This window comes from Balaenoptera physalus (genome assembly GCF_965194825.1).
Source record: "Balaenoptera physalus genome assembly, chromosome: 20".
Lineage (NCBI taxonomy): Eukaryota > Metazoa > Chordata > Mammalia > Artiodactyla > Balaenopteridae > Balaenoptera > Balaenoptera physalus.
In genome coordinates, this window is record NC_138901.1 from 37687768 (window position 1) to 37707151 (window position 19384).

Below are 19384 nucleotides of genomic sequence, written 5' to 3' on the forward strand. Positions count from 1 at the left end.
TGCACAGAGTAGGTGTTGTCAACTGAAGAAAAACGCACTGCCTAAATATTTTAAGTTTTATTCGGGGACCTTACTGAGGACTATGGCCTGGGAGACAGCCTCCCAGACAGCTCTGAGAACTGCTCTGAAGAGGTGAGGGAGGAGCCTTATACACAGGAGTTTTTGCTGGGAAAAAAAAAGCAAACACACAAGAGCTGAACATTGAAAGATTACTGCTAATCCCCAAAAACCAGACATCTCAAGTTAATGATTTTAGTGCTTTTCGATGTTTGGGAAGTTGCAAGTCTGGGCTCATTGAAAGTATTCCTTAGATATGCATCTTCACTATCTAGGGTCAGTATCCTGTTTTTCTCCATCCTGAATTCCCCTCAGGACACACGGTCCAAGGGCAGTTCAGTGGCTGATGGCTTGATGGCCGGCAACATTCACTGTTTACTGAAACGGCAGGCAACATTATTTTGTCCACAATGTGATGATTAAATGAGGTGCTGTATGTAAAAATCTTAGTGCAGGATTCAGCCCATAATAGAGATAAAATAAATGTTAGTATCATCATTGTTGAGAAGCTCAGTAACTTTCTCCTGGACAAGCCCTCCCAGCTCCCCTGGCACAGACCCTCCTCTGTAGCCCAGGGCGGACGAGCATCTCTCCTTATCCTTTTTGAGGATGTCACATTCTCCCTAGGACCACCTGGTCCACTTTCCCTTGCCCTCCCAATTTCTGCTTTTGTTGGTCTTTGATAGTCCAATCTCTGATTCTGGGGTTTGTGGGCAGATGAGGGGCACTAGGATACAGAAGCTGCAACCCACTTTCCACAAGAAGTGTCCCCTTGGCTAGAAAACCAGGGTGTAGAGCTGGTACTAAGTTATGGCTCTATTTCCAGAGCTGGCCTTAGGTAAATAATCTCTTTACCAAAAGAGATGGCTCTTGTGAAAAATTGCTGGGTGTTTGCATTTCTATCCATTCATCTATTCAAAGAACAGTAAATTTTCTGATCCTGGAGTCACAAAGATAAACAAGGAAGAAAAACCTCTGCTTCTCTTCTTGTAGGAAAGGAAAGGAGACACCATGGAAAGCAGGCTTAACACCAGTGTTTATTAGAGCAGAAAAGGAGAGAAAGAAAAAAAAAAAAAGCAATGACCAAAACCCCAGCCGCCCCAAGTGGTGTGCTTACTTAGCTGAACAAGGCTTCCTCGCTAACCCATCTCCTGTTCTGGAGGTCCCAGCTCCACCAGCCCCAGGAAAGATTCTCCTTCTTCTCACCCTTCCACAGCGGTAGGAAGGCCATTGCGGGGGAGGGAGGGGGGCCTATAGTTTAAGCGATTGGTTTTAATGAGTTGTGCAGGTTAGTCAAATGAAGCAGCATAAATATCTGCCATCAATCCCCAAGGCAACCTTTGCTGTGCCCACAATTCACAAAACCTGAAGACGTCCATTCCACAGCTGAAAAAAGAAACGAAAGGAGCCTCATCTTGTTTCAATAGTATCCGGGCCGTTGTTTATCAAAATGCTTGCTGGAAAAGAACAAGAAAATAATGTTAATGTGATGATGATGTTGATAAAAAAGAAGAAGAAGGGGGGGAAAGAGAGGAGGGAGAGGAGGGGAAGGGGGGAGGGGGAGGAGGAGGAAACAGCTATCAAGCTGTCATTTCCTGAGCACTTCCTAGCATGTGCCAGGGCAGCACTGTTTTCCATGCACGGACTTTTTTGATGCTCAGAACAGCTTTATGAGGGACGAACTCTTACATGTTACAGGTGAGGAAACTGAGACAGAAGTTAGGAATCTTTTCCGAAGTGGAGTCACAATCTGAATGCTATCTGACTCCAAATTCCAAGTTGACCCATCCCTCCAGCCACTACGGCCTGGTCTTCCTGGTCGAAATGGATGTTGCCTGGAGCGAAATGGATGTTGCCTGGAGCGAGGCCTCCGTGGAATCCTCTGTTTGGCAGGAGCAACCCCGCCCCGCCACCACCAGCGTCTCGGAAGCCTCTCCCCTCACCTGGCCTGCACCATGGTGACAAGTGCCTCTGTTCATGGAGCCAGTCACTATGCTCCAGGCTCTGTAGATATCATCACTACCCCAGTTTACAGATATAGAAATGGAGACTCAGAGAGGTTAGGTGACTTGTCCAAAGTCACGGAGCAGGAACACAGAGCACCAAACCCAAGTCCACCCAACTCCAGAGTCTGAGCTCTTAAGTACTCTGCAGTGCTGTGTTCTGAAAGAAGCCAAGAGCAGGCTTCTGGTGCTGGAGGAAAAAGGTCCCTGGTGCCAGGGGTGGGAGAAGCTCTGACCTAAAACAGGCATCCAGAGGCAGTGGGGACCAGAGCAGGATGTCAACCCAGCCCCTAGTCCTCAAAAGCAGAACTCCTGTTCCATTCCTAGGAGATGCTCCTCTCACTGTTTGTTAAAGCCCCTCATGAGGACCGTGCCCGCCCCCATCCCCAACACAGACACACACCCCCAGATTCCAGCAGTACAGCCCGCGGAAAGCTTGCAGGGTTTGGAGTTGTCAGAAGACAGGCATACCAACTACTGCCCAGCATGACTTAGTAACTTAATCACGCTCAGTTAGGTCCCCTATGAAACAGAGTTAAAACACACACCCTGCAATGACACAGGGCTGTTAAGAGGATCAAATGAGAGATTTTGTGCGATAGCACCCTGAAAATTATAAAGAGCAATCTTCTAAAGGGAGTGTTCCCGTGTCAATTCACAGCAGCACAAAATAAACAACAAGGAAACAAGATTTCTCTTAACAACAAATGATCAAGTACCCAGTTATATCCTGTCCTGCTTAATACACACAAATTACAGAGGAGAAATGAAACTCACTAGGCTTAACCTCTGAAGGGATTTTGTTATGTAATCTAGCAAGAAGTGGAAAGGGGACGAGGAGATGGACACAGACACACTGTGAGCGAAGCAGCAAACAGCCTCCGCAGGAACAGAGGTGCAGAGGTGGGCTGTGCTGGGAATGCTGGACCATGCAGGTCAGGGGGACTGAAAGGGCAAAGCCAGAAGAAGAGGGAAGATGGGACAGGCTGGGCGGAGTCCCAGTCTGGATGGCTGTGGGGAGGCAGTAAAGAAGTTGCTGATCCTGGTGACAATGATGACGGTTGTGATGGATGTCACCAGTCAAGCCCATTGATGCTGACCCCACCTGGAGAGACCCAAGTCTCAACAAGCCATGTTTCTCCAAATTTGTATCCCAGAGGGACCCTTTCTGGATGGCAAATAGGGTCACATCCTTCCCGTACTTGGGATCTCTTGGTGACTCAGCAGGAGTCAGGCCCCCGTGCGCGTCCCCAGTGGTCCTCTCAAGCGGGCTCCCACTAGCCTCTCCTGCCTTGCTCTTCCCATTCCCCAGCCCATAACCAGCTCACCCGCTGGTTCCCCTAACACCATGCTCTCGAAGGCCCCCGAGCCATGCCTGCACTGCCCACCGCCATCTCCCTGAAACAGAAGGCCTGGGAGAAGGAGCGTACCGGGGGCTGGTCCGAGCTGCTTACACAGGATGGACCACGTTCCTGTCGCAGTGGGGCTTGCAGTGAGGGTTCAGCCAGTGCTCCAGGAACTGCTCCTCAGCGCGGTGCTCCAGGCGGAGCAGATGGTGCATGTACTCCTGTAAAAACAAACCCACGTTGAAGAGAAGCTTTTATTCACGGTTGATGGTCGAGCTGCCCATGTGCCGGGTACAGCTGTGGTTCTGAGACAGGGCAGCACAGCCAGGGAGGAGAAACCGCCACCAGCCCTAAGTGCTGAGAGGGTGTGTATCCATGGGAACTCATAGACACTGCTGATGGAGAGTTACATGGAACAACCACTTTGGAAAACAAGCGGTTGCCTGCAGTCCAGAAATTTCACTCTTGTTTATATCCTAGAGCAATGATTCTCAAATTTCATCAGGCATCAGAATCACCCAGAAGACTTGTTAAAACCTACAGATTGCTGGGGCCCCACCTTCAGAGTTTCTGATTCAGTGAGTCTGGGATAGGGCTCCAGAATTTGCATTTCTAACAAGTTCCCAGCTGCGAATGCTGCTGGTCACTTTGAGAACAAGAGCAGATACGAATGTTCACAGCAGCAATAAATTGGTAGTAGCAAAATTCTGGAAACATCTGGAAATGTGTTAAATATCCATTGACAGGAGGATGGATAAATAAATTATGGTAGGGTCACAACATGGAATATTATACAGCAATGAAAAAAGTTAATTATAGCTACATACAACAACATAGATGAGTCTCAGAAAAGCATTAACGAGTGGAAAGAGTAAGTCCAAGAAGAGAGTGTTTATAGTGTGACACCATTTTAATAAAGCTCAAAACATGCATAACTAAATAATATATTTATTTATTTATTTATGGCAGCACACATTTGTGATAAAATCATCTTTTTTAAAAGGCAAGGGATAACTGTAAGAAAGCTGGAGTTGCTATACTATTATCAAACAGAATAAACTTTAAAGCCAAAAAAAAGTTACTAGGGATAAAGGGGCATTTTGTAAAAACAGCCTAGGAGTTCCTTAAGATGCTAAATAGGGTAAACATTTGACCCCGCAATTGTGTATACAAGAGAAGTGAAAGCATATGTTCACACAGAAACGTGTACACAGCTGTTCACAGCTGCATTATTCATCAGAGCCAAAAAGTGGAAACAACCCAAATGTCCATCAGCAGATGAATGGATAAATAAAATGTAATGTATCCCCATACAAGGGGAACATATATGGCCATGACGAGGAATGATGCATGCTACAACCCGGATGAACCTCGAGAACATTATGTTACGTGCAAAAGGCCAGTCACATGTATGATTCCATGTCTGTGAAATGTAACTGGCTCTGTGTGTTGGTGTGTCCACAACAAGAGAGCAGCTGATTGTCCGGTGCTGCCCATCTCTGTGACCAGCATCGCCGACTCAGGAACCTGAGCCAGACGTGGACCATCACGTCTCCCTCAAACTCATCCTGAGACTGAGCGTGAGGACCCTGAGCCTATCTCCGGAGGAGTTCTCAGATGACTCCCTCCGTCTCTGCCACTTCTGCAGGTCGGGTCTCCACCGTGGCCACCCAGGCTGTCCCAGCTTCCTCACCCCTCCATCCGTCACTCTACCTCCCGTTCCGCCCACACCACGTCCCACATCCCCCCACCATTTCTGCTCCAACCTAACAGAGTGATCTGCCCAAATGCAGCCCTGAAAGGGCCACAGCTCTTCAGAGGCCTTCGCCAGCACTGCCTTCCTGCAAGGAGGGAAAAGGTGATGACCAACTACCCCTTGGGCTTGGTCTGTGGCTCTGGATAATGTCACTGTAACCAGCAAGTGAGGACACCTCCTCGTGGGATCTACCACCTCCCGCCATTCTTCACAACAGCAGAGAAGGCCCCCTCCTGCCCTGGTCCATGGTTGTCACTGACAACAAAGCTTTGTTGGTCTCTGAGCTTCTCTAGAACCACAATTTCTCCTTCAGATGGTTCACCTAAAGGAACTTTAATGAAGGAACCATTCACAGCCGTGTAAACAGGGTTAAGGGAACCACCAAAGCACATTCCAGTACCCAGGGACTAGCAATAGAGAAAAGCCCCATGGCCGTGCCTAGACCTGCAGGGCCCAGGGGAAGGGCTCAGCCTCTGTAAAGCAGGGAAAGAGCAGGAGACAAATACCCCATCCTCTCTCTCCTCTTGCCCTCCATCTCCTGCCAAGCCCATGCAGAAGCCAGCCGACCAGGGATCCAGGCGATGCAGTTTCTGGGGGTCCACCTCCGGAGCCGGGCAGAGCCAGGTGGAGGATGGACGGGGGACAGGGTGGAGAAAACCAGCAGCTGTACCAGGATGGTGGCGTATGAGGGGTGTGCTGTTGCCCTTAGAAGCAAGTAAAGAGCGGAAGTGATAGCCGTTACTGATGTTTGCTGCAAAGGAGCCGGCTTCTTGGGCTGTGCATCCGTTGACCATCGACCACTGACTACACTAATCCAGCTGGAGGAGGAGCAATCGTTCCTTTGCATGCAGTTATTGTCTCGCTCCCTCCTCTCCCTCAGTGTGCTCTTGCCCTGCCCTCGATCAACAGGAGTGTCACTTCCAGGTTCAGGGTAAAACCTTCTCTTCCCAACGTGGCTTGATCTTCACCAAAGCCAGTTCAGGCTGTGAGTTTTCTGTGTACTGTTTCTCATTGCATTATCCCATATAAATGATACACCAGAAAAAGCATAAATCAATAGGATGCTTCTTAAATAAGAGTGAAGTGTTAACTTCTCTTGTCTTAATCACTTACAAATTCTCTTCTTTCCCTCCATACCTTGCCTCTCCATCCCCTGATGCAAACAGAGAAGGGGTCCATGGGCACTGCCCAGACCACCAGCAGTAGTTCTCCACGCGTCTGGCCGTGACCCCACATGGCTGGGAAAGCAGAGCTCCGGCCTGCTCCTGGGCTCCCTCCTTTTCCCCACTCTCCACCCCCACCAGCCAAGCAACCCCTAAATCCCCTGGATGCTCTTGGACCCCATCTCCCCATCCACATTGCCCCTGCCCAATCTCAGTCCCCACCCTCCTGCTAGATCCCTTCATCTGGAGGGTTCTCCCTGTCTCTCGTCTTACCTCCTTCCTCTACATTCCACCCCACAGCCAGGGTGGGTTTTTTTTTTTCTATTTTCTTTTTAATAGACTTTATTTTTCAGAGCACTTTTAGGTTCACAGCAAAATGGAGCAGAAAGTACAGCAATTTCCCATATACCCCCTGTCCCCACAAACACACAATCGCCCCCATTATCAACATCTTGCCCCAGAGTGGTGCATTTGTTACAAGAGATGAACCTATGTTGACGCAGCGTCATCACCCAAAGTCTATAGTTTACATTGAGGTCGCTCTTGGTGTTGTATATTCTATGGGTTTGGACAAATGTATAATGTATCCATCATTATAGTATCATACAGAATATTTTCACTGCCTTACAATCCTCTGTGCTCTGCCTATTCATCCCTTCCTCCCCTCTAACCCTTGCAATGACTGATCTTTTTACTGTCTCCATAGGTTTGCCTTTTCCAGAACATCATATCATTGGAATTATACTGTATGTAGCCTTTTCAGATTAGTTTCTTTCACTTAGTAATATGCATTTAAGTTTCTTCCACGTCTTTTCATGGCTTGATAGCTCATTTCTTTTTAGTGTTAAATAATATTCCACTGTCTGGATGCATCGCAGTTTATCTATCCATTTACCTACTGAAGGGCATCTTGGTTGCTTCCAAGTTTTGGCAATAATGAATAAAGCTGCTATAAACGTCTGTGTGCAGGTTGTTGTGTTGAACGTAAGTTTTCAACTCATTTGGGTAAATACTAAGGAGCATGATTGCTGGGTCATATGGTAAGAGGACGCTTAGTGTTGTAAGAAATTGTCAGGCTCTCTTTGAAAGTGGCTGTACCATTTTGTATTCCTAACAGCAGTGAATGAGAGTTCCTGTTGCTCCAAATCCTCGCCAGTATTTGATCATGTCAGTGTTCCGGATCTGGGCCATTCTAATAGGTGTGTAGTGGTATCTCATTGCTGTTTTAATTTGCATTTCCCTGATGACATATGATATGGAGCATCTTTTCATATGCTTGTTTGTGATCTGTGTTCTTCTTTGGTGAAGTATCTGTTCAGGTCTTTTGCCAGGGTAGGTTTTTAAAACATGAAAAATGAAAATGGCTTTATTGTTTTTTTAATCACAGCAGTGATACATATTACTGTTTTGAAATTATGTAACAATAAAAAGTTATAAAGAAGAGAGTGAAAAATCCTTGTTTGTTTTGTTTTGTTTGTCTATCTCTTTATCCTGTTGCAAAGTGACATTTTTAAAAATCTACCCATGTTACTTCCTCACTTAAAATACTTGAATGGCTTCCACTGGGCTCAGGAGAAATTCCAGTTCCTTAAGTGTTTTGTGGGGCTCCCGATGATCCAGCCTCACCCATTTCCTCTTCTCCCACCATCAACCCTTTGCACTCCATCTTTCCTTGGATTGGCTACACTTGCTCTGCTCTCTAATCTCATGCTATTTTCTCTGCCTGGAACACCCCTGTGCCTTCTCTTTTTCCTGTCTCACTCCTATCTGACTTTTCAGCCCTCAACTTAGATGCTTCTTCCTCCAGGCAGCCTTCTCAGATTCCCTGTGACCCCATAGCTCTCTGGACTTCTCCTGGCATAGCCCTGGTTACTCTGTTTAGCAGTGACCACGCTCTGACAGTAGGGACTTAATTGGGCCACATCAGATTTTTTAGTGGAGGTGCCATGTGTCTTGGCTCACATATTGGCATGTGAACTTTATGTTTTCCCCCAGAAGAGATAAAAATGACTTTTAATTTGTAGGATGTATGTTGTCGATATTGCCCTGAAATAAGCCTTGGTGCTGAGATTATGGGATGGGAATCATTGCAAAGTGTGCGTGGAACAGTCCACATAAACACATATGGGTAATCCAAAGCTGCAGGCCATTAATCAGAGAAATGGCATTTCACCTTGGGCGAGAGTAGTCATATGTGGTAATATAAGATTATTTTGGCATGTATAGATATAAAAATCCTAAATCATGAAAACCCTCCTATGGCATTAATGAAGCTTTAACAGACGGTCTAGTCTAGAACTTAGAGTTTTTAAGTTTCAAGAAAAACCTCTAGGAAGTCTACATCCTATTTTAAATGTAACTTTTTTTCTCAATTTAATGACTGTGCAAAGGAATGAATTATGAGGTGTCCAATTTTCCTGAAATGTTTTTTCTTTCCCCCAGGACTCATGCAGTTTAACATTGTTATGATTATCGTTGTTTTCATTTAACTCATCAAAATGCACCCTGTGTCCTGGGCGTGGAGTCTCCAGGGCAGCTGGGGAAGGGGCGGATGATGGGAGGGCTCCTTATGGGATCCAACAAGGATTACCCAGCAGCTTGCTGGACATGTTTGTGAGTTTGGGGCTGAACCCTGCCCTGTCTTCCCTGTCTGAGGAATCTTTGGCCAGAAGAATAGTCATTGGGAGGAACAGGAAGGCAGTGTGGAGTCTTGTAAATAAGGAACAAAGACTTCTCAGCATACAGCTTTACTTATTCAACTGTTCCGTGTAAGCAGCTCACTGAAGGAAACCCACGTTGCCATCTTCTTGCCTGCCTGTTTGCCAGGGCGGTGTGGTGGAGAGGCTAAGAGGTTCGGGTCTGGGTCTGGATCAGGGTCTGGTTCCAATCAAAACCCTGCCAATACTATTGTTTTACCTCTCCAGCCTCAGTTTGTCCATCTGCAATGTGGGGATGGCCCTAGCACTTATCTCACTGGGTTGCCAGGATTAAAGGAAATGATACAAATAAAGCTCTGTACCAAATATGTAGTCTCCATGTTCACTTCTAAACCCACTCTCTCCCCTCCTTCACCTGGCCTTTTGCACTAAGAGGCTGACCTAGATGAACTGCAACCACAGAGTCTTTTGTCCTGGGGTTTCCGGTTGGGTTTGGCGTATAGGAGGCGCCAGCAGCGGACTAGAGGTAGGAGGGGAGAGGTGAGGGTATGTACTCCCCTGCAACATCCCCGAGGAGTCTCGGCAGGTTGGCTGCATCCCTCCCCTGAAGACCCAGCTCCTAGAGGGCTGCCATTCCGGGTCTGGGAACCACACTCTTCCCTTCCGCCCTCATGCCTCAGGAGTCTTAGCCCTGCATCCTTTATCATTTCTTGTTAGTTCACCTTCATCCTGCCACACCTTTGTAAAATGTCGCTTTATTAAGCCCTCCTCAGTTAATTTTGGTTACTATTAGATATGGAAGATGTGAGCATGCCTTGAGGTTGTAGATGGAGCATCTCTCCCAGGAACTGGTCCACAGGAAACTTTCAATAAACGTTTGTTGAATGAAAAAAAAATGCTGTGGTCCTCAAAGCATGGTCTGTGCTCCCCTCGGGGGTCCATGATGTCAAAACTATTTTTCAAGTAATACTAAGACATTTGCCTTCTCACTGTGTGCATTGGTGGGTAAAACTGACGCCTTGGCAGAAGTCAAGGCAGCAGCACCCAACTATCCTAGTGGTCGACGTATCCTTCATCACACAGTCAAAGTTAAAATAAATAAATACAAATAAAACATTCTCAAAATGCCAGTTTCACTGAAGCATGCCCTGGTGAAGCCGAAGAAAATGACCAACAGGAAACATGCAGGCAGCACTTCTGCTGCATGACAAAGTACAATGATTTTCTCAAGGAAAAGCACCTGGGGGACTGTTGGTGTCAAGAGTTGAACTAGGTGTGTTTTATGCGTGTGTTTGGCAGACATCTTCCCAAAAGTGAATGAAGTGAGCTTATCACTTCCAGGAAAACTGACAGTGCTTGTTACAAAATGATAAAATTTGAGCTTTCAAGGGGAAATTAGAACTCTGGAAAACTTATATGTGTGATCATGAACCTGACAGCTTCCCAATAGTTAAAGACTTTTCCAATGAGATTGGTGGTGATAAGAAAGAATGTCACCACTGATATACAGCATTTATACACCACTTATAATTATATGCTCATTGGCAACCTTATTCATTTAATCCCTGTCCGTCTCAGCCAAATACCCAACTGGCTTTTTGATGAGACTGTCCAAGGAATACCTAGTATACGGTTTAGTGCTTGGCACATAGTAGGGCCTCAATAAAACTCACAGGAGAAATGTACAAACAAGTGATGAATAAATGAAATGACTCTTCTTTCTCCATAATCTTACTAAATCCTCCTTGGAAGGCTCCTGGGCATCTGCGTCAATCTGCTCATTATAATGGCCCAGGCCAAATGCACATAAAAAGCATCAAAGAGTAATATGTATTTCACACTCCTAAATAGAGGCTGAAATCACTGTTGAAGAAAAACAACCAAAACAGACACACACATAGAGAGAGAAAGAAACAAGCCCTGGTTTCCATGACATTTCACTATTTATTTAAAATGTTAGGGAAATGAATACGCCACAAAGGCCTAAAAGCAATCATTAGTCAAAGATGAAAAGCCAAACTGCAAATCTGCTGAAAACCACAAATTCAACAATTGTGTTGGCTAAGTTAGAAATGACCCAGCATTAATGATAATCTCAAATGTTCCTGGATCAAGAAAGAAGGGGTAGATGAAAAATAAGTTTTCATTTTTTTTTAGATTCCTGTTTTCAAGGGGAAAAAAATTAAAGCAAAACAAAAACTAATATCTGCATTTTGTGTCCAATGCCAACTGGAATGATTTAAGTAAATAATTTCTCAAGATTTAGAGCAGAAATTGGAGGGGGTCCTTTATGATGGCACAGGAGAGGTGTCATAATGAAATTAAATACCCACTGGAACCTGATCCAAGCTGAGAATCATAAAGTAGACAGTTAATCTATCAAGGTGGGATCTTTTTCCAAGAAGGCAAAATCCTTCCCGTGACATTTGCATGAAATTAAAGGTCCATCGACATTTGGATGAACTATTTTGCTCATTAGTAAAAGCAAGATAATCATATAGGCAGAAGGGTGGCTCAGAACTTAACTGCTCTGGGCCACTTAGAAGGCTTAGCCCTAAAAGAAGGCAAATCAGTGATGTGCACAATTTGTATCTCAGTCGCTCTGAACTGGTCTTGGAGATCACAGGGAACAAAAGGGTAATGGAGTTACTACATACATTCGTCAAGGGGCTAAATATGAAAGCATATTTTACAAAGACTATTTACAATAAAGCTAATATGATTTATACTTGCCCCACAAGAACATTCCTTAAAGGAACACAGGCCAAAATGGAAAGCATATTCCCAGGGCACACAAGTGCTTACGAATACAATCACAAAGGACATAATTTTAGCTCGGATGTCATCTTTTTTAGAGAATTTCCATGGTTCACCCCAGCAGTTGGCAATAATTTTTTCCCTAAAATTTGGGACGACTAAGAGAAATTTAATGAATTTAAGCGAGGCAATAGAAGATTTCTTTGAAAACCTCCAGGTTCTATGGTAGAGTAATGTCCTACAAAATTTCTCCCCTGGAGAGAAGCAAAGAAAGGAATGGAAACAAGTATAATGAGCATTTAGTAAATGTCAAATTCTGTGCTTGGTGCTGGGGACCCAGAAGTGAAACAAACAGTCCATCTGCTCAAGCAGTTTAGAGCAGTCTAGTAGGAGAGAGAGATTTTTTTTTTTTTAAGTAAGAAATAGCAATTTTGTGCTGTGAGTGCTAGGCCAGAGGGATGCTCTAATTCATGGCGGGAGGGTAGGGGCATCAGGAAGGCCTCTCAAAATAGGCATCATTTCAGGTGCATCTCTACAAATGAGTAAGAGTTAACCAGGTAGACAAGAGCAGAAGAAACAAGTACCAAGGCAGGTGCTGTCAGAAAAGAACTTCAAACACACCATCATTCCAGACAACCTGCTTCTTCTCCTAGGTTTCTAATGCCAATGAGTGGCACCAAGGTGTCCACACAGACAACCACACGTCCCTAATCCTCCCTTACTGCATCCACTCTGCCCCAGAAATGGCCAACTCATATCCAGTTTAAGATATCATATCATGCTCCCATTATCTTTACCTTAAAACCTCTACTGGAACATTCTCTTGGATGACAAGACATAAATTATTTTTTAAAACTTTTAGAAAGCAATGTGGTAATATATACTAAAAGGTTTAAAAATACTGTATTCATATCCTCGGATCCAATAATTTATTTTCTGGGAACATATCCTTAGCAAATAATTCAAAATATTAAAAGCACTTTAAGAACAAAATTTTAGAGTGTTGTTTATAATAGAAAAAATAGTGGGAAAGGGAACCTTCCTACATCGTAAGTTGGAATGTAAATTGGTACAACCACTATGGAGAACAGTATGGAGGTTCCTTAAAAAACTAAAAATAGAGCTACCATATGACCCAGCAATCCCACTCCCGGGCATATTTCTGGTGAAAACCATAATTCGAAAAGATACATGCACCCCAATGTTCATTGCAGCACTATTTACAATAGCCAAGACATGGAAGCAACCTAAATGTCCATCGACAGAGGAATGGATAAAGATGTGGTACATATATACAATGGAATATTACTCAGCCATACAAAAAAGAATGAAATAATGTCATTTGCAGCAACATGGATGGACCTAGAGATTATCATACTAAGTGAAGTAAGTCAAAGACAAATATTATATAATATCACTTATATGTGGAATCTCATAAGATGATACAAACGAATTTATTTACAGAACAGAAACAGACTCACAGACTTTGAAAACAAACTTATGGTTACCAAAGGGGAAAGGCAGGGGGAAGGATAAATTAGGAGTTTGGAATTAACATATACACACTACTATATATAAAATAGATAACCAACAAGGACCTACTGTATAGCACAGGGAACTCTACTCTTCTGTAATAACCTATATGGGAAAAGAATGTGAAAAAGAATGGATATATGTATAACTGAATCACTTTGCTATACACCTGAAACTAACACAACATTGTAAATCAAATATACCCCAACATAAAATAAAAATTAAATTTAAAAAAATAGTGGAAATGATCTAACTAACAAAAGAGGGTAATTCACTATCATTATGGTTATAAAGAGTTTCTAATAATGTGAGGAAATGTGTATGTTATAATATTAAGAGAAAAACCAGGATACAAAATTGTAGAGTGTGATTAAACTTTTTAAAAATACACACAAAAAGACTAAAAAGAAATACATCAAAAATGGCAATACTGTCTTTGGGGAGAGAGAGTAAGACTACACCTGATTTTTTTTTTTCTTCTTTTGACCCTTTCTTGGTTTCCAAGTTTTGTATAATAAATATGAATGGCTTAAATTTTTATTTGTAATTACACAAGTAACACATGAACATATTGTTACTGTTTAAAATTTAAATGTCAAATATAAAGTTCCTAGATCAGTACCTGCAATCTTAACCTCCTGAATGAGATGACACAATTAAGAGTCAACTGATCATATTTCTAGACCTTTCTCTAGAAATTTACATACATATAGATGTACCTATATACAGTATTGTTTTGTGAGTGAGTACTAGGAGGGCAGGACCAACTCAGGGGAGATAGAAAAAGTGACATTGAGAATGAAGAGGAGGGTACCAGGCATAAATAATGGAGAATAGCTCTGCAGGCAAAGGGAATCATTTGTGAAAGGATGCTGAGACCAGGGAGAGGATGGTTTATTTTGAAAAACAATGAGAAGTTCCAGGTGGTTGGAGCATAAATGGCCTTGGACAAGTGGCAGGAAATGGGACACAATGGTGGCTTAGGGCTGGTCTGTCTCCCAGGCCAAGATACTTGGCCCTTATCATATAAGCAGTGGGGAGCCAAAGAGGTTTTTGTTTTGTTATATTTTAAAAAGTATTTATTCAGCTGCTGCTTTGTAAAAAACAAGAAGAATGAGAGCCAATGTCATCACTCAGGCACTGTGCTTTGCATGCCTTCTCTCACAGTAAGTCTCTGAGGTAGGTTTGATTATCATATCCCATTTTATAGATAAGAAAACTGAGACTTACAGAGTTTAAGCAACCTGGCCAGGATGTGATAGCCAGTAAGTGGTGAGCTGGGATTCAGACTCAGCACTCTGCTGCCCCACTCTTAAACCCTCTCCTCTGTTGTTTTTGGTGAAAACTACACATACATTTATTAAAAATAAAAAACTGAATGTCCTGAATTGAATAATGTCCCCCAAAATTTCATGTCCACCTGAATCCTGTGAATGTGGTCTTATTTGGAAACAAGGTCACACTGGAGTAGGGTAGGCTCTAAATCCAAAGACTAGCATCCTTAGAAAAAGGAAATTTGGACACAGGGACACACAGGGAAGAAGGCCATGTAAAGACAGATGCAGAGATTGGAGTAATGTAGCTACAAGCCAAGAAATGCCAAAGATTGCCAGCAACCACCAGAAGCTAGGAGAGAAGCATGGGACAGATACTCCCTCCAAGCTCCCAGAAGGAATAAACCTTGCCAGCTCCTTGATTTCAAACTTCTAGCCTCCCAAACTGTGAGAGAATAAATTTCTATTGTTGGACTTCCTTGGTGGTCCAGTAGTTAAGACTCTGCACTTCCACTGCAGCAGGTGCAGGTTCAATCCCTGGTGGGGAAACTAAGATCCCACACACTGCCTAGCACGACCATTAAAAATTAATTAATTAATTAATTAATTAATAGATAGATAAATAAATAAATAGATTTCTATTGTTTCAAGCAATCCAGTTTGTGGTACTTTGTCATGGCAGCCTTAAGAAACTAATATACTAAGTAATAGCAAAAAGCGTGAAAATAAAAAGTATAAATTTGTCCCAAATTTTATCATGGAGAAAATAATGTCATTATTGTTTGGCAACATGTCTCCATATACATATGAAGATAGAAGAGGAGATAGGATTTCTTTCCATTTTGAAAGTTGTCCACACAAAACTTTCATAATATCAAGTGTTGACAAGAGTACAGGGATCTAGGTGTTCTTATACACACTACTGGTGCGAGTTGGTAAGTCAGTTTGACAATTTGGCAGTACCCATTTCAACTGGAAGTACGTAGACCCTCTGACTCAGAAATTTCATTTCTTATCACTGAACTCTGCAAAACACACATGTGTACAAGGATCTTCATCATTGGAAATAAGTAAAATGGCCATTGTTCCAGGAAGGGCTAAATAAATAAGTTGTAATATGTCTCAGTCCATTCGGGCTGCTATAACCTGAAACACCACAAACTGGGCAGCTTATAAACAGCAGAAATTTATTTCTCACAGCTCAGAAGGTGGAAGTCCAAGATCAGGGTACCAGTACGGGTGGGTGAGGGCTCTCTTTCAGGTCACAGACTTCTCATTGTATCTTCACGTGGCTGGTGGGACTAGAGAGCTTTGGGGGCACCTCTTTTATAAGGGTGCTAATCCCATTTACAATCCACGAGAGCAGAGCCCTCATGGCCTAAGTACCTCCCAAAGGGCCCACCCCTTAATACCATCACTTGCGAGTTAAGATTTCAACATACGAATTTGGGGTCGGGGGGGACACAAACGTTCGGACCATAGCATAATACATTTACCCTATGCTTCAATTTAAAATGAGCTAGAACAAGACGTATTATTGAGTGAAAAAAAGCAAGTTACAGAATAAACGCAACACTGCTTTCCACAGAGCCTGAACTACATCAGTGAAGGGACAAGCAAGCCTGACACATTCAAGGCGCAATGAGGAGGCCAGCATGGCTGGAACGGCGGCAGGGGTGGGGGGGCGGGGATGAGATGCAGGCAGAGGCCAAGGAGGGAGCAGAGGGAGTGGACAGACCTCTAGGGCCTCGTAGGCCACTATAGGACCATGGATGTTTTTGGAGTAAGGCAGGAGGTCATCGGAAGGTTTTGAGCAGGAGAAAGATGAGATCCGGTTTACGTTTTTAAGAACTGACTATTGGGCTTCCCTGGTGGCGCAGTGGTTGAGAATCTGCCTGCCAATGCAGGGGACACGGGTTCGAGCCCTGGTCTGGGAGGATCCCACATGCCGTGGAGCAACTAGGCCCGTGAACCACAACTACTGAGCCTGCGCATCTGGAGCCTGTGCTCCGCAGCAAGAGAGGCCATGATAGTGAGAGGCCCGCGCACCGCGATGAAGAGTGGCCCCCACTTGCCGCAACTAGAGAAAGCCCTCGCACAGAAACAAAGACCCAACACAGCCATAAATTAATTAATTAATTAATTAATTAATTAATTAAAACAAAAAAAAGAACTGACTATTGCTGCTCTGCTGAGAACAGATGCAGAGGGATCTAGAGAGGAAGAGGGAGGCAGGGTAAGAGGGTATTGCTCAGTCCACTCTAGGGACTGGGGTGGTGGCAGGGGAGGGTGAGAAGTGGTCAGATTCTGGATTTGGGGCCCCTGCAACTAGGAGGAGGTGGCCCCCCTTACCCCAACATGGAAGGCAAGGGCAGGGCTGGTGTAAGGCAACAATCTGGAATTCCTCTCGAGGCTGTTAAGTCCGAGGTGCTGGTTAAATGTTCCAGTGCAAACAGCCAAGTGGACAGTTGTGTGAGGGAGCTCACAGACAGAGTCCAGGCTAGAGACACGAGTGTGTGGCCATCAGCACAGAGGTGATATTTAAGCTCGGGGACTAGAAAAGGCAGAGAGCAGAGTCCTGGGATGCTCTGACATTTAAAGGACCGTCAAGGGCTAAGAACCCAGCAAAGGAAACTGAGCAGCAAAAACCACAAAGCAGGAGGAGAAACCAGGAGCCAGGGGTCCTGGAAAACAGGAATCCACGTGAGCAGAGTGTCCAGAGGAAGGGAGAGGGATCCTTGTGTCAAAACAAAACAAGCGCAGGCTGGTTCTCAGTCCCCAGGACGCCGGGAGCGGAGGCTAAGAGCCACTTCTCTGGGACAGCACTTCTTAAACTTAAATGTGCACCTCGGTCACCCAGCCTTGGGGTCCAGATCCGCCTTCAGGTGTGGCGAGGAGCCTGAGGCTCTGGGCTCCCAAGTGAAGCCCAGCGGCCGGGCTGGGGACCACTTTTTGAGTTGCAAGAGTTCAGCCCTAATCCCTGAAAATCAACAGAAGCACAGTCATGACTGAGGACACATTCCAGGGAAAGCTCAGGATTCTTTTTCCTAGCTTCTTCCCTCTAACCACAAGCCCAGCCCTTCTTCTCACACAGCCCTGTCTTCATCAGATTCTCAGATTGTTTCTCCTCCATTAGGATCTTGAGGCTTTGTTACAAGCTCTTCTAACATGATGTCTTCACAAACTGAAGTCCTAAGTCCTAGAGTAGTAAATGAATTCAGCTGAGACCCGGATGTCTCCAGATGGGGTGTCCCCACATTAATCCCAGGCTTCCTGGAGTGCCCATCCCACTCCTGTGACATCTAGAACCCAATTCCCCAAAATCTCTGAAGATCTGGGACTCGTGTTTCTCCACCACTGCAGCGTCCAGATCTGAGCGATTACCTTCCTCTTTCGTCAGCCCCCTTCAGCACACACCTGCCATCTGTCATTCCCCCAAAGAACCACTAACACAAGGTTGCTGTGCATAGCAGACTTTTCCTACGGTTTGGAGGCCGCAGAGGGTAGCCACAGCACAGAGCTGAGAACAAGTTCTAACTCAATGTCAAGGTGTTGCCATAAAATAAATGTGTTAGCTATTTCCTGCCACAGGGAATCTGTCAGGTCTGGGCCCTCTCTACCTCCCCACCTGCCCCCTCTCTCTGACCCTTGCTCACATCCCCCAGCTCTGGGCCTTTCATCCTCTTCCTCCCCGGCTGCCTCCATGCACTCAGAACCCCTCCTGCTTTCTTCCCCGGAGCCGGGTCTCCTCTTCCTCTCTCCCCCCATCCTCACTGAGGCCCTACCTTTCTCCATCAAGGGTGCCAGCAAGGTGTTCCCACTCCTCTGGGGTGGAAGCCAGCCCTCCCCACAATGCAGGGCACACCAGCGATCTTTTCAATGCGTTATCCACCACACAGTCAAAAAAGAACGGTTGTTGCCATGAATAGGCAGGATATAAGCTGTCAAAACGGTCCAGCCCCTTGCATGTGTGGGCACAGCTTGTCTGAACCTGTTTCCGAAACACCTATCATCCCGCAGAAGCCAACATCTGCCAATATTAAAGCCAAGTGTCAAGAATATAACATTGTTTTATAGATACTCCTGAGGAGAGACTACAGCAAATCTTCATGTGTGCTTTCATTTTGAATTCTTAATACCTCCCCAAAGCACCATCCATTTACTCTCGTCAACGGCCTCTCCCCTCTCTGAAAGGGTTTTCTTCCGCTCAGTCCCTCAGAGGGGAGAAGCGAAATCAAACAACCCACCCGGTCATCCCTCGGTAATTTTGAGTTAGTGGAGTCGCAAAGCTCAGCTCCCGAGGGCACACGCATTCCCAGAGATCACTACCTCTACTCATCCGTCCCAGCCCACCTGTCTGTCTCCAGGCTGCCATGGGAAGGAGGTACAATAACATGTCCAAAAATGTAATTTCCCATGTCCCACGTATAATGGTAACTGAAGGCCAGCGTTCAAGAGGCTGTGTCCTGAGCCTCTAAACGGCTCCTGCACGCCAGCCCTAATCACATCATTCCCCCACTTCAAATCCCTTGGTGGCTCCCACTGAGTACAGAATGAAAGTCCCCTCCACTATGACAGCCAGGTCCTTCCGACCTGGCCCCTAGAGGACCTTCTGTGCCCGTCACCCATCATCCCATAAATCCCAGTCACTCAAGTGAAGGTCAAAAGAGAGGAAACTGGAATCCAGAGCTTCTGAAAAAATTATCCTGCAAGGCCTTTTCCAAAACACACATGCACACACAGAATCATACACACACCCATACACAAACGCTCACATACACACGCACACACCCCCTCACACATGTACAGTCACACACACATACATATCCTCACGCACA

At 44.9% G+C, this 19384-nt stretch overlaps 1 protein-coding gene and 1 long non-coding RNA gene across 2 annotated transcripts in view; one reads left to right on the forward strand and one right to left on the reverse strand.

The window, feature by feature from the left end:
- Positions 1–1075: 1075 nt before the first annotated feature.
- The window catches only part of LOC309649768 (uncharacterized protein C17orf67 homolog), a 33501-nt gene continuing 15192 nt past the window's right edge, over positions 1076–19384 (reverse strand). Inside the window, exons 4-5 of the mRNA XM_082440209.1 lie at positions 3491–3627; positions 1076–1514 (exon numbers count right to left, since the gene is read on the reverse strand). Of these exons, the coding sequence (XP_082296335.1) occupies positions 3511–3627 (117 nt within the window). The 3' untranslated portion in view covers positions 1076–1514; positions 3491–3510. The remainder of the gene's footprint in view (positions 1515–3490; positions 3628–19384) is intronic.
- On the forward strand, positions 3639–11001 carry LOC309649803. The gene is made up of 2 exons (XR_014257310.1): positions 3639–7132; positions 9672–11001. It is a non-coding gene; the product is annotated as an uncharacterized lncRNA (long non-coding RNA).